The sequence below is a fragment of the Cyanistes caeruleus genome, unplaced genomic scaffold (genome assembly GCF_971803275.1).
Source record: "Cyanistes caeruleus unplaced genomic scaffold, bCyaCae1.hap1.1 HAP1_SCAFFOLD_65, whole genome shotgun sequence".
Classification (NCBI taxonomy): Eukaryota; Metazoa; Chordata; class Aves; order Passeriformes; family Paridae; genus Cyanistes; species Cyanistes caeruleus.
Genome location: NW_028255884.1, coordinates 337,815 through 352,787, shown reverse-complemented (window position 1 = coordinate 352,787; position 14,973 = coordinate 337,815). Strand labels below are relative to the sequence as shown.

Below are 14,973 nucleotides of genomic sequence, written 5' to 3'. Positions count from 1 at the left end.
ACACATTTCACATCTCCATGCCCATACGTGATGTCCCTGTCACAGCTGCATCACCAGCTTGCTGCTGTGCAGATGCTGCCACCACCCAAAGCAAGGCCCTGTGTCCCTGAAGGGACCCGCCCTGCTCTGTGGCCTGGACTGAAGGTGGGTCCCTCCTGCCAGGGCAGGGCCCAGCACAGCTCTTCTGTTCCAATAAAGAGATGGAGCTCTCACCCCAGTGTCCGGCTGGTACCACCAGCACAGCCCACACAGCACCAGCCCTGGCTGAGCTCCATGTCCAGGAGCAGGCAGGGCTGACCCTGGTGTGGGCAGGCAGGAGCCAGACAGGGGCTGCTGTGACCAGAGGCAGGGCCCCGAGGGGCTGGGGGAGTCCATGTTGAGCATCCCTGGGCTGAGGGCACATTTCCTTCAGTGGCATCACCTGGGCCTGGACCTCCTCCAGTGCCATGCCCAGGAAAAGAGGCAACCATCAAGAGCATCTCCTGGGACAGCGCCTGACCAGCAATGTCAGCAGGCAAAACCAAGGTTTTGTATAGCAATGACTCTTTGATGAAGTCAAAGATTCACAGTCAGAGCAGTCCTCTAGTACAGATGGGAGTACACTTGGGGCAGACATCTAAGGCCATGAGGTCACAGAAGGCTCTGGGGTGACAGCAGGCTGAGGTGACAGCAGGCTCTGAGGTCACAGAGGTCCCAGGGCCCCGTGGTTGCCCAGCACCACAAGGACCGAGCAGTCAGTCCTTGACCACGACTGTTGTGGCAGCAGCGGCGGCGGCAGCAGCGGTGCTGACATTGGGACAGCGGTGTCAGGACAGTGGTGGCAGCAAGAGCTGCAGGACTGGCAGTGGGCAAGGCACCATGGCCTTTGCTCTGCGCCTCCTCCTCCTGCTCCTCCTGGCAGTGGCCCTGCCTGACAGGGCTGCCCAGGCTGCTCCGTGGCGAGCACGGCGAGCAGGTGAGCCGGCGGCCTGGCTTCCCTTTCCCAGGACAGTGCTCCCTTCTCCCTGGGAAGTGTTGGGGATGGTTTTCCCCAGGGCTTTAGGGAGGGTTTTCTCTGTGGGAGGGACAGAGGCCTCAGGGGCCCTGGGCTGGTCCCACTGCCCCTCCAGGGATGTTGCACAGGGCCTGCAAAGAGGGTGGAGAGTGACCAGAGCCAGCCCACAGCTCCCCAGGCCTCTCTGCAGCTTTGGCCATGTCCATTGACATCTGGCTCCCACGGCCTTACCTGAGCCCCTTGCAGTGCCCAGTTCCCTAAGGCAGAAGGGGGTCCCAGCACAGCATGGAATGGTTCTGATTTGTGCTCCCTTCCAGATGAGGGTGGTAGGAAGGCTTCTCCAGCAGCTTGGCTTCATGAAGATTTTCTGCCTCTGAAGCCCCATGCAGGTATGTTCTCGCTGTCACAACAAGGAATAATCACTGACAACGTGGCAGGAACCAGGTGACAGAAGCTTCTGTGGCTGTTGAATTACAGGTGTGTCTGCAGCGAGGACATTTCAAGCTCCTTTTCTGGTTGCTACACGCAAGCCCAGCTCCCATCGCAGGGGTGAGTGGTGTGTCCCTGCTGATCCCACAGGCTGAGCCCTGGTTCTGTGGGATCCATTCATCTGAAATGGAAATACTTTCTGTTAAGATCCTCCTAGAGGGAGGAACAAACCTACAGGAGACAAGAGGCTGAGTGATGTGGAGAGACGCCGTGGTGGGTCCACGTCCCTCAGCCTCCTCCTGAGACTCAGCAGCGTGGGGCTTTCTCTGCACATCTGGACACACCGTGCCCGGCACAGCAGGAAGGGATCCATGTCAGCCTCACTGCCCCTCTGCTGTTTTCACAGCCTGCAGGGCTGTTTCTCAGCCTGGCCTGGCTGCAGCTTCTGCCCAGCCTCTGCAGGAAGGCATTTGGCATCAGCTGACAGGGAGCCCAAACTGCAGCATGGGCCATGAACAGCCTGAAATCCCCTGCAATTTCCCAGTCTTGTGGTAGATGTGGCTGGCCTGGCTCCAAAGTTTGGATGCCTTCCTGAAACTTATCCATAACTTTGACAACTATTGCCTCCTGAAGATCCCACCTTCATGTTGGGGAACAAACAGCCTCACCTGATGCATGTATCCCTCTTCCTTTCTCCAGAGACGGAAGGAGAGGCTGCGCTGAAGGCAGCATTTCCCGGAGGAAGCAGTGGCCCATGGGCAGCCTCTGCTGCAGGAAGGGAGGCCATGCCAGGCACAGTCCCAGGAGGTAATTGCTGTGCCCCTGGGCCTGAGCCCTGCTGAGGCTTGAGCTGCCATCTCTGCTGCTGGGCAGTGCAGGCACAGCCCAGACAAGACCAGCACAGCCCAGTGGAATTATCCACAGCAGGCTCAGGGTACTTGGCTACTGAGCAGACCTGCTGGGGTCCCTCCATGGGAGACAGGTCCCAAATCCTGGCAGCAGCTGCAGAGGGGTGCCCATGGTGGGGAATAGGCAGAGGGGGAGGGCAAGGCTCCACTGTATCCTGAAAGAGCCTGGCCCAGTCCCTATGGGATGGGAGAGCTGTCCCAGCAGAACGTGGGCAGGAGGGAGGGAGGGCCTGAGGGACAGTTGTGGCACTGCCTGCTGTAGTTCTTCCCCATTGCTTTTACAATTCTTTCAGCTGTGGCAGAGAGAGGGCCCCAGTGGGGCCTGGGCTGCTCCAGCCACCTCTCCCAGGGATGCTGCACAGGGCCTGCAAAGAGGGTGGAGAGTGACCAGGAGCCAGCCCAGAGCCCCCAGGCCCCTCTGCAGCTGTGGCCATGTCCACTGACATCTGGCACCCACAGCCTTAGCATGACTCCCTTGCACTGCCCGGTTCCCTAAGGTAGAAGGGGATCTCAGCACACCATGGAAACTGTTCTGATCTGTGCTCCCTTCTAGATTTGGAACTCAACCTCAATTATTTGGAAGTGCTACTAAATGATACTTTGAATATCTTGGAGAATGCTGGAGGCAAGTTCTTCTATTCCCTTTACTGACAGAACACAAAATGACAAGGTGGCAAGAGCTCACTCATGTGCCATATCTCTTAAAATAATCTCAGGCTTGTTGGGTTCTAGAAACCTCGCCCTGCTCCCTTCTAGAGCCCTGAGGGATCCCACAGGTCACTACCAGTGGGAAGAAGGAGCATTTAGCTGTCAATCTTCTTCCCGTGTGCAATGCCAGTGTCTCCTTCCATGTGCTCTGTGCAGCCACGGAGAAGAGCAGAGAGGGAAGGGGCCGGGCCCAGGGCTGTGCCCCGGGGCTGTGCCTTGCATGGCTCCTTTGCCAGCCCCAGGGAGCCTGAGGGTCTCCTACAGAGCCACGAGAGCTGTTCTGTCCTACCTCTTTTTTCAGCCAAGCCTCTTGCTGAAGGTGATCTGGCTTCCCAACCCACACCCAGGACTGAGGCTCTGGAAGATGGTGAGGGTAGGTGAAGGCCTTTCCCCCTGGGAGAGCTGCCAGCTCAGAGCCCAAGGCTTGGCCAGGAGAGCATCGCTGCAGGTGCCAGGACAGAGCCATGCACGTGTGTGCCCTCACCCTGCGTGGTCCTCTCACCACTCCTGAGGCTCAGTGCTGCCTGTTCAGATCAGAAGAGATGACAGAAGCTTCTGTGGCTGTTGAGTTACAGGTGTGTCTGCAGGGAGGACTTTCCCAGCTCCTGGGTTGGTTGCTGCACACAAGCCTGACTCCCATCACAGGGGTGAGTGGTGTGTCCCTGCTGACCCCACAGGCTGAGCATTGGCATTCTGGGATCCATTCCTGGGAAATGGAATTATTTTGCTCTAAGGTCCTCCAAGAGGAAATACCAAAGCTACAGGAGTTATGAAACCCCATGAGCCATCCAAACCCATGAGGCAAATGCTGAAGAAAATTCTGCAGGAAGGACAAGGTGGGTCCATGTCCCTCAGCCTTCTCCTGAGACTCAGCAGCTGGGGACTTTCTCTGCACATCTGCACACGCAGTGCCCAACACAGCGGGAAGGGATCCATGGCAGCCTTGCTGCCCTGCTGCTGCTTTCAAGCCCTGCAGGGCTGTTTCCCAGCCTGGCCTGGCTGCAGCTTCTCCCCAGCCTCTGCAGGAAGGCATTTGGTATCAGCTGACAGGGAGTCCAAACTGCACCATGGGCCATGCACAGCCTGAGATCTTGTAGAATTCTCTGGTCTCCGGGTAGATCAGAAATGGCAGCTGTTTGGAGAAAGGAGGGCCCTGGCCAATCCCAAAAGTTGATATGATATCCTGGTCCTTAACCAAGTCTTTGAGAAGCATTGCCTCCTGAAGATGCCACCTCGCCCAGTGGGGAATGCTGCCATCTGATCCAGCTGTCCCTTTCTGCAGAAGTGGATGGAGAGGCTGTGCTGAAGGCAGCGTTTCCCGGAGGAAGCAGTGGTTCATGGACAGCCTCTGCTGCAGGAAGGGAAGCCATGCCAGGCACAGTCCCAGGAGGTAATTGCTGTGCCTCTGGGCCTGAGCCCTGCTGAGGCTTGAGCTGTACATCTCTGCTACTGGGGAGTGCCCGCCCTTGAGGGATGTTGCACAGGGCATGGAAAGAGTGTTGAGAGTGACCAGGAGCCAGCCCAGAGCATTTCAGGCCCCTCTACAGCTTCCACCATGTCCACTGACATCTGGCTCCCATGGTCTTACCCAACCCCCTGGCAGTGCCCAGTTCCCTAAGGCAGAAGGGCGATCCCAGCACACCATGGAATGGTTCTGATCTGTTCCCTTCCAGATGAGGTTCCCAGGAAGGATTCTCCATTAGATTGGCTGGATAAAGTTTTGAAGCCCTTGGAGCCTCCTGCAGGTATGTTCTCAGTGTCCCATTGAGGAATAATCATTGACAACCTGGTAGGAACCAGGTGACAGAAGCTTCTGTGGCTGTTGAGTTACAGGTGTGTCTGCAGGGAGGACTTTCCCAGATCCTTTGCTGATCACTGCCCGCAAGCCCGGCTCCCATCTCAGGGGTGAGTGGTGTGTCCCTGCCGTACCCACAGGCTGAGCATTGCTTTTCTGGGATCCATTCCTGGCAAATGGAACTATTTTTTGTTAAGGTCCTCCGAGAGGGAAGAACAGAGCCACAGGACAGAAAGAACCACTTGAGTCACACCATATCCTGAAAGAAATAGAGAAGGAACTGCTCACAGGGCGTGGTGGGTACATTTCCCTCAGCCTTTCCTGAGACTCTGCAGTCAGGGGCTTTCTCTGGACATGCACCATGGGAAGGGATCCATGGCAGCCTCACTGCCCTGCTGCTGCTTTCAAGCCCTGCAGGGCTGTTTCCCAGCCTGGCCTGGATGCAGTTTCTGCCCAGCCTCTGCAGGAAGGCATTTGGCATCAGCAGACAGGCTGCCCAAACTGCACCATGGCCCATGCACACCTTGAGATCCTCTGCAACTTCCTGGTCTCTGAGCAGATCAGGAGAGGTGGTGGTTTGGACAAGAGAGAGCCTGGGCCTTTTCCTGATCCTCTTCCATGTCTTTGACAAGCACTGCCTCCTGAAGAGGCCACTTCCCTGCTATGTAATGGTTCCATCTGATCCAGCTGTGCCTCTTCCTTTCTCAAGGGATGGACAGAGAGGCTCTATGGAAGGCGGCATTTCCTGAACGAAGGGAGGCAATTGCAGGCACGGGCCCAGGCACAGGAGGTAATTGCTGTGCTGGGCTCAGCCCTCGGTGGGGCTGTGTGCCAGCAGCTCTTCCCACAGGGCCTCTCCTTGCAGAGCCTGGCAGCAGCCAAAGCTGGAGGTGCCTCGGCTTCCAGGCCTCTGGAGCTCATTCCCAGCCCCTGGGAAATGGGACTCGTGCACCAGTGTCCATCCCACTGCAGCTGCTCCCAGAGCCGGCCCTAAGCATCCAGAGGCCCAAGGCACAGGAGCAGCCCTGAGCAGGAGCCCTGCCACGAGCCCAGGGCCACAGCCAGCCCTGGCTCCCAACTTGGCAGGGGCTGCACTGGCCCCTGACAGGGCCTGGCTCTGTCCCCTTGGGCTGGGGGAGCTGTCAAAGAGCAGGGAGGGTCAGGGGTGGCAGTGGCTGCTCAGGGATGGGTTTGGACCGTGTCCCTGGAAGGAGCCACTGCCCAAGCAGCTGCGCTGTCCCTGGGTTCTCCTCTCAGCTTTCTGGGTTTTATTGGGTGGCACAGCCTGTGCCAAGGGCTGACAAGGTGCCTGCAGGCCCCAGCTCTGGGGGAAACAGGGAATATCCTGGACATACCCACCGTGCTGCCAGCTCAGCAGTGGAGCACAGCACAGGCCTCACGCTGCCCATTGCTCCCACAGATGCAGCTGGCACAACACGTGTTCCCAATTCCCAGAAGGGCATCAGAAGAGGTTTCTGTCAGGGAACACGCTGTTGGCTAGAATTAATGGCAGGCCTGCTTTGTTTGGTGCATTTCTTCGTTTTATGCGGTGTTGGAATCTGGTATGCCTGCAAGAGAAAACAGTGAGTGTTTCGTTCATCTTTCCCTCAAACAGCTTCTTTTGAAAGTTATTGTAGAATAGAAATATTCCCAGTGAGGCTGCTGTAGACCTGTGGATAGTCCTTGGTTGTCCAAATAGCTCTGCTGAGAGTTCTGCTGCTGCCCAGGGCTTCCATTGGCCTCTTAATTGCTGGGCCTTGTCCTGGGGAGCCCGCTGGGGCTGCAGCCAGTGCTGGCTGCCACTGAGGCTGCCTGGCCAAGAGCAGCCCCAGGAGCAGCGGGCAGAGGCAAAGCAAGGTGGGCAGGAGAAAGAGCGGGGACGAGATTGCCCTTGAAAGGCAGAGGTGCTCTGGGGCCCGCTCCTGGCCAGGGACCCTGCCCAGAGCCATCCCCTGCTCTCCAGGGCCTTGAGGGGCAGCTGTCCAGCTGGGCCAAGCTGTGCCAGCAGCTCCAGCCGTGCTGGGGAGCCTTGGCAGCTCTGGGCCCTGCTGTGCAGGAGGGTCCCTGTGTGCCAGCAGCAGCTGGGGGCCTCAGCCACTTTCTTTCTCCACAGGAGTGCCTCTGCACCTCCAGATGTCCGGCCAAACAGCTCAGTGTTGTGAAAAATGAGGTTCACATATTTTTCTTATAGAATTTAAAGGTTTAATGAAAAGATAACTAGAAGCTAAAAATAAAGTAAAGTATACAGATACAGCTGGGTGTCTCTGCATTCAGCCAAGAGAGCACACCTTACTGGCAAAGAATTGTCCCTTAAAAACAGAATCCTACTACATATCCATATATTCTCATGCATATTCATACATTCTTCTTAGGATCTTTGGTGTTCTTCTGTTTAGTTTTCTCTTGCCCCCTTCCCAATAGATCAATCTTCTTGGCGCCAATGAGATTTACATTTCCTGATAACAGAAATGCAATAAATTCCTCCCCCAGAGTTCTGGTCACTGCTGTCTTCATCTGGATAAGATAGTTTCTGAATGTAGGGGGCATCTCCAGCTATCTTTTGCAGTCTTTGGGTTATACAAACTAAAGTAGATTTTGTTTTAATACTATGCCAAAGCTTAACATATATGTATTATACCACTACTTCTAGGTTTCATCAATAACAGAAATAAAGGAAACCATATTAATACAGCTAGATTTTCTAATCTTATACATATAACGTTCCTTATAATATTTGCAAAAAGCCAATAATATGATATGCATTTATAACAGTGTGAATGTTAATCACTACACTCAGTCAGGGAGAACTGCACCTCTCTTCCTGCATCTCCAAGCCCGTGTCTGTTTTCCTTGCCAACGCTGAGTTATCAGCTTATTGCTGTGCGGCCACCACCCAGAACAGGACCCTCTGTCCCTGAAAGTGCTGGCCCTGGTGTCTGGACAGGACTGAAGGCAGGACCCTCCTGCCAAGGCAGAGCTTGAGCAACACCTTTGGGCTTCTGCTCTGGGGTCTGGCTGGTACCAGCAGCACTGGCACAGCTGCTTGGCTGGCCACAGCCTTGGCTGGGCAGGCAGCAGACGGTCATGGGGAACCCACCTTGTTATCTTTATTTTTTATTTTTAAAAATTAGAAATTTTTTGAAACATTTAGAATTATTTTAGTAGGAAGTAATCCCCAAATGTTTCTTCCCTTTTTCCATATTAATAACATATTTTTCAAAGTAGTTTTAGAATTCTGGAACATTTTTTCCACTTCTGCAATTAAACATGAAATTGCATTTATTTAATTGGTAATGTTTATGCTAAGAGGGATTAAGACACTAACTGTGGGTATTTGGTGGGTGCTTGGCAAAAGACAAAGAGTTTGGCCAGGCCCAGGAGGGGAAGGGGGCAGGAAAAAAGGAGGGCGGGGACAGTTTGGTGGGCTTTCTTCAGCTTCAGAGAAGGACACGTTGGGTGCAGAGCTGCTGCGGTGGGGAGAAGGGAATTTTGCCATCACCCACAAAGAGCTGCTGCTGCTTCTCCTTCTCCCCTCTTTGTTGGTGGCCTCGCACCCCCTGTCCTTCCGGGACGTGTGGCAGTGCCAGGCACCGCCGCAGAGCTGCTGATCCACCTCAGCCACCGGCCCAGGATCTCAGCTCATCCCTGCTGTTCCAGCTGAGTGTTCCTCAGAGCCCTGCAGGAGCACCGGGACTGCCCGCCCGAGTGGGTTTGTGAAAACAAAGCTTCTCCTCCATCCCTTCCCGTCTCAGCTGAGAAGGTTGTAACAGGGGCCCTGGTTCTGTTTTCTTGTTAATGCTGAAGTTATTGTTGTTTGTTTGCCTGGTTATAAATACTAATAAAGAACTGTTATTCCTATCTCCAGATCTCTTCCTGAAAACCCCTTGATATCAGAATTATAATAATTCCAAGGGAGGGGGTCTACATTTTCATTCCAGGGGAGGCCCCTGCCCTCCGTAGCAGACACCTGTCTTCCAAAACAAAGACAGATGGGGAGTTTCTCCATCCTCCTTACCCTTGTGGGGCCAGCAGTGCTCTTGGTTCCTCATGCTCTTTTTGTGGGGCCATTTGTGTCTGTGCCCCTCCAACTTAGGGGGACAGGGGATATTTAATGCCCCCTTTCTGCTTCTGGGAAGCCTGTGCAGGCTCTTTGTCCCACTCTGATTTGGGGGGTGCCAGTGTTGTCACCATCCTGGCAGCCCCCAGCTGCTCTTTGTCCTTTGCCAGGCCAGGGGTGTTCTCTGTCCCCTTGCAATTTGTGGGGCTGGCACAGGCACAATTCCCCTCCTCTTTGGGGGGGCTGGCAGTCTCCCCTTCCCCCTCTTACTTGGGGGATGCTCTGGGCTCCATCCATCACTTATTTTGGGTTGCCAGGTATTTATCTCCCTTCAGACTGGGAGGCCCGGGGATCGCCTCCATCCTTCTCCAGTTTTGAGGGGCCTGGGAGTAGTCTCTGCCTCCCACCGATTTGGGGGGACTGGTGCAGGCTCCACCCCCCTCTGATTTTGAGGGACAACCTGGAGGAAAGGCACCAAAAGCTTGACAAAGGCTGAAGGGAATGCTCTGATTACCCCTTTTGCCCAGAGGTTCCCTTAGCTGAAGCTGCTAACCAGGACAAGACATCCAGGCCCGCAGTGGGTTTTGGGTTGTTTTATTTCCTGGGCCCTCAGTCCTGCGTGGGACACGGGAACTGGGTGCTGCAGAGGCTGCGGCAAGGCATCAGAAATGCCCACCCAACACCCAAGGGTGGTAGAAGATCTGCTCCAGCACTGGCCGGTCCATGGGGTGCTTGGACAAACAGCAGCGGATCAGATGTTGGCACTCTGGGGAGAGAAGGCAGAAAGCGGCGCTCACTTGCAGAAGGCTCCTGCCCAGCTGCTCCCGGCGCCTGCAGAAGCCGGGCCATGCTGCGTGTGCTGGGAGCTGCCCTTGGCGGGAGAGCGGCACGGCAGGACAAGCGTCCCCTCCTTCAGCCAAGCGTGCCACACCCAGCCTGCCACGGGCCACCTGCTGCAGCCGGCCCTTGAGGGCACATGGACGTCCCGCGCAGCTGCGGGAGGGCCGGGCTGGGCTCCGCGGTGCCACCTGCCAAAGCCTGCCTTCTTCAGGCCACGTACCAACCTGGAGAGACCTCCTGCGGGAAGAAGAGCTGCCCCAACACGGTGTCACGCTCGTTCTCAAAGGGCAGGAACCCGCACACCATCTCAAACAGCAGCACGCCCAGGGACCAGATGGTCGCCCCATCGCTGTGGTAGCAGCGCAGGCTGATCCACTCGGGCGGGCAGTACGTGCGTGTTCCTAGGGGAGACGGGCGCCGCTGCTCAGGCGCAGGCTGCTGCCTTCCAGAACCTGGCGCCAGCCTCCTGCCAGAGGCAGGGGCTGCAGCCGTGGCCACAACTTCCCCCCAAGGCGTGCCTGCCTCCCCCTGACAATGGGCCAAAGCCAAGAAACCATTCTTCAAGGGTGAGAACTCCAGCGGAGCAGCCCAAGGCCGTGCGGGCCTGCCAAGCCGAGGACCCAGGGCCCGGCTTTTGTAGCCCCTTTCTGTCGGCAGGGCCTGCAGCCGGCTCCTGGGGCACAGCACCTGCCCCGTGCCACAGGGCAGCCGGCAGCCGGCTGAATGCCTCACCACGCGGCCCAGGAGGGAATGGGGCTGTGCAGTGCCTGGCAGTGGGAGCAGGGCCCGCGCTCTGGGCTCACCGGCAAACTGTGCAAAGGCCCACTCCTGGAGGAAGGTGCCGCAACTGAAGTCCATCAGCTTCAGGTCCCCAGTGTCTGGGTTGACGAGGAGGTTCTCTGGCTTGATGTCCCGGTGCAGGATGCCGCAAGCCGTGCAGTGCCATACGACCTCTCCGAGGGATGGAGGCTGTCAAGAGATAGCGGAGGCTCCTGGCACCATGGACGTTCTCTGACCGCCTGAGCTTCTTGCACGGATGGCGGGTCTTCTCTGCTGTGCCATCCTTGCAAGGCTTGAGGCTCTCCCAAGGATGGCCAATCTTGCTGGGAGCAGCCTTCTGAAGGGATGGTGGCTTCTGGAGAAGCTGGGAGAGCCACAGCAGGGCAGGTGGCCTCACCTTATCAGCTTCTCCAGTTCTTTCCACAACGCCAGCCACATCCCAAAGAAGAGCGGCACAGATGTCCCATTGCGTGCCCAGTGCCGGATCATCACTTCCTGCAGCTCTTGGGCCACTGCCATGCAGGGACCGCAGCTGCTGGAGCTCTCCAGAGGGCTTGCGGGAGCACCTGGCCGCCAGCGAGGGGTGGCCCGAGGCCTGGAGAACCTGGGAGCCTCAGGGGCTGCTCGGTTCCTCCATGGGCCTCTGGGCCTAACCCTGGGGCGCTTCCTCGTCTGCCGCCTCCATGGTTTCCAGTGGCCACCGGCCCAGCAGACAGCCACAGCGGCCAGCAGCAGGACAAGGGCAGCCATCAGGACGCCACCGTCACCCATGGCTACGGCACGTCCCATGGCGACTGCACTGGCAGCTGCGGGGGCTGGCCCGGTTTATATAGGGCTGGCGTGGTGATGTCACAGTGCTGTGGCCAGGACAGCTGTGTGACATCACGGCCCTGCATCACACCAGAGCTTAACCCCTTTGTGACATCACGGCCCTGCATCACCCCAGCCCTCACCAGTTCCACGGGAGCGAGGAAGGGGCTCCCTGTGGGCACTCGAGCACCCTCTGGAGCAGAGGAGAAAGAAGATTCCTGTCTAAATAGGACACGGTGATGAGGAGGGGAATGGTGATGGTGTCACCTCCTTGCTGGCAGAGCATGTGACATGGATTGTCCAGTTGGGGATTGCAAAGTCAATGGACAGGACAAGCCCTGCTCAGCAACATGGAAACCATCGGTGTGCTGTCCACTACATTCCCATGCTGAATCCGAACTTGGATTCAAATCCAGCTCTGTGCCTCTTACTGGGATTTAAATGGATGTTATCCTATTGAAAACCAGTACCTTTAAAACTTTAGGTTTCTCTGACTTCAGGGAATTGAGGTGCAAATAAAATGAAATAGTATGATAGAGTTTGTGTCCACCTAAAATTAACACTTTAATGAGAAATAAAATAAGGACAACGCCCATAAACTGTGCGCAGTATAGGGACAAACTGCAAAGACCAGGACTACTAAATATACTACTAAATATACAGGGTAGGTCTGAGGGCAGAGTCTGAGGGCATGGGTCCAACCACAAACTGGGGTTAGAAATATGCAAAATACTGCAACAAATAACAACCAATCAGGGGAGAGAACCAGGAACATTCTAGAAACATAACCTTATAAGGGGTGAGTCGATTAACATATTAACTGCCATAAGCCCTTTCTCTTTGCCACATCTTAATCAAATGCTTCCCAAGGCTTGAACTTAATCCCTCTTTTTTTTCTGGGTGAAATTCGGCTGGCTTGGATCCCCAGTGAGACCCATTCCCATATCACATTAGTCTGTTCTTCACCCAACACTCCCTGTCCCCGTTCATTTCACACTGGGATTTCTGCTCCAGAAGGATTCTCTGAGGGGCACAATTAAAAGTCTCTCATGGAATGGGAGGATCCAGATTTAACAAGTGGGAAAGAGTTTAACCCCACTATCTGTTTAACTGGTCCCGAGGGTGGAGACCTGAAGGAAACTCATGACTGGATTCAGGTCATAGATCTGCAGATGCCAAGGAGATATTAAATTATCCTCCTTGGAATTAAAGCTGGGAATTTTTCTTTCCCTGGAGCAGTAAATTAGGATGTTGATGGGCCCCCCTTCTCTGCTCGCTCTGACCCTCCTGCCCCAGCCTCGCTCGGTTCCATTCACGTTCCTCCTGTCAGGGACACTCTCCACACAGATCATGGCTCGGATTCCTTGGATCCTCAGCAGTGTTTTCCTTGGATTTTAGCCAGGGCTTCCCTGGTTTTGGGGCAGGCTGGAGTGTGTGGTGCTTTCTGCAGCCACCGTTAGGGGTGCGTGTCTTCCTTTTCCCAGCAATTTCCCTCTGTCTTCCCATTACCGACGTTTCTCCTCTCCACCTCTTCCACCTCCATGCCATGTTGACAGGAGCTCAGAAAGTGCAGGAAAACAGAAACAAGCTCCACAGCGAATTCCTGGAAGAAAAATCCATGGATGGCCAGGAGGCTGCTGTGGCTCCTTCCTGAAAATCAGGGCTGTTGGGAGCACGGCACAGGGTGTCCCAGGACTTAGAGCTGGACACTGAACCCTCCTGGATCTCCTTGGCACCCGTCCCGGGCAGGGATGGTCCTGGATATCCTCCTGGATCTGCCCCAGGAAGGTCCCTGCTCCCTGGGGCGGGATGGGATGGGTAGAGGACAAGGAATGAAGGTCAGGAGAAGAGTACAGAGATGCTTCTTGCCACTGCAGCAAGAAATTTGGTGCACTGAAAGCTCAGCTGGAGATGAAGGTGGCCAAAAATGTGAGGCACAATAAAAATTGACTTGTTAAATCCATTAATAAAAAAAAATTAAAAAATAGAAATTACATCATCCCCTTCCAGGATGTGGATGGTCACCTGACAAACATGGACACAGACACATTGCAGGTTTTCTAATGCATTTATTGCCTCTGTCTTCAACACTCACCCCGCCCTTCCCAGAGGAAAACACGCATTGTACCAAGGGACACTGCAAAGTCCTTGAAGAGGGCAAGCCCTGCTCGTCAGAAACCAAACCACCCCAGACTGAATCACAGCATTCCCATCTTGAATCCAAACCCAGCACGTGCCAGCTCTTGGGAAGAGAGGAACTCCATGGCAGTCAAAACCAGAGCAGTGGGACAAGCATGAGCGCTCTTTGGAATATCCAGATTTATTTAGAGCAGAGGCTCTGCAGAAGTTGGTGAGCTGCTATGAGAAAACTCTTGCGGTCCTCGCCAGCCATTTCAGGAGAGCTCCCCAGAGACAGAGGAACTTCTCCTCCCTTTGTCTCTGGGGGATCTTCTCTGGCACAGGGTAGTGGTTGTTTGAAGTTGGTGCCACTGCAGAGTCCTCGGAGCCGGGGATTGACACAGGTGGCAGCAGCACTCTTCCTGATGTGCTGCCACTTGCTCCAGGGGAGGATTCATTGCAAGGGGCTGAGCTCCGGTTCTGATTTCCAGGCTTTTCCAGGCCATGTTCATCTTCAGGGATGAGCCAGGGCTGTGATCCCTGAATTGGGTGGGGCCGTGATGTCACAAAGGGGCTGAGCGCTGGGGTGATGCAGGGCCGTGATGTCACACAGCTGTGCTGGCCACAGCACTGTGACATCACCGCGCCAGCCCTATATAAACCAGGCCAGCCCCCGCAGCTGCCAGTGCAGTCGCCATGGGACGTGCCGTAGCCATGGGTGACGGTGGCGTCCTGATGGCTGCCCTTGTCCTGCTGCTGGCCGCTGTGGCTGTCTGCTGGGCCGGTGGCCACTGGAAACCATGGAGGCGGCAGACGAGGAAGCGCCCCAGGGTTAGGCCCAGAGGCCCATGGAGGAACCGAGCAGCCCCTGAGGCTCCCAGGTTCTCCAGGCCTCGGGTGACCCCTCGCTGGCAGCCAGGTGCTCCCGCAAGCCCTCTGGAGAGCTCCAGCAGCTGCGGTCCCTGCATGGCAGTGACCCAAGAGCTGCAGGAAGTGATGATCCGGCACTGGGCACACAATGGGACATCTGTGTCGCTCTTCTTTGGGATGTGGCAGGCCTTGTGGAAAGAACTGGAGAAGCTGATGAGGTGAGGCCACCTGCCCTGCTGTGGCTTGCCCAGCTTCTCCAGAAGCTGCCATCCCTTCAGGAGGCTGCTCTCAGCAAGATTGACCATCCTTGGGAGAGCCTCAAGCCTTGCAAGGATGGCACAGCAGAGAAGACCCGCCACCCATGCAAGAAGCTCAGGCGGTCAGAGAACGTCCATGGTGCCAGGAGCCTCCGCTATCTCTGACAGCCTCCATCCCTCAGAGAGGCTCAGCCAGACCTGTCAGCCTCCAGAAGGTGCAGAGCCCAGGGACAGGTCTCCCAGCTTCCTTGGACCCTTGGACTTCAACAACATGGGCGCATCCCTGAGCACTGACATGGGCAGGGAAAGCCCGCAGATCCAAGTGGGAGCCCAGCCTGATCCGGGGGAGCCGTCTCAGGAGCAGGTGGAGGAGCAGCAAGTGTCCTGGAGCCAGCAGCTGCCGGACC

The 14,973-nt window shown here is 55.9% G+C and overlaps 1 protein-coding gene and 1 long non-coding RNA gene across 3 annotated transcripts in view; both read left to right on the top strand.

Moving 5' to 3' along the window:
* Positions 1-14,973, top strand: part of LOC147647078 (uncharacterized) — an 813,449-nt gene that overhangs the window by 503,053 nt on the left and 295,423 nt on the right. The gene's annotated exons all lie outside the window — the stretch shown is intronic.
* On the top strand, positions 737-7,325 carry LOC147647086 (uncharacterized). Of its 2 annotated transcripts, XM_086872475.1 has the most exons (14): positions 737-955; positions 1,312-1,383; positions 1,472-1,543; positions 2,123-2,230; positions 2,885-2,956; positions 3,341-3,412; positions 3,615-3,686; positions 3,774-3,875; positions 4,713-4,784; positions 4,873-4,944; positions 5,032-5,130; positions 5,544-5,624; positions 6,255-6,417; positions 6,948-7,325. In XM_086872475.1, exons 1-14 carry the CDS (start codon positions 859-861, stop codon positions 6,994-6,996), a joined length of 1,203 nt encoding a protein of 400 aa, XP_086728601.1. In that variant the 5' UTR covers positions 737-858; the 3' UTR covers positions 6,997-7,325. The 2 variants fall into 2 exon arrangements, with proteins under 2 accessions (XP_086728601.1, XP_086728602.1); XM_086872476.1 differs by lacking the exons at positions 1,472-1,543; positions 5,544-5,624 and adding an exon at positions 4,322-4,429.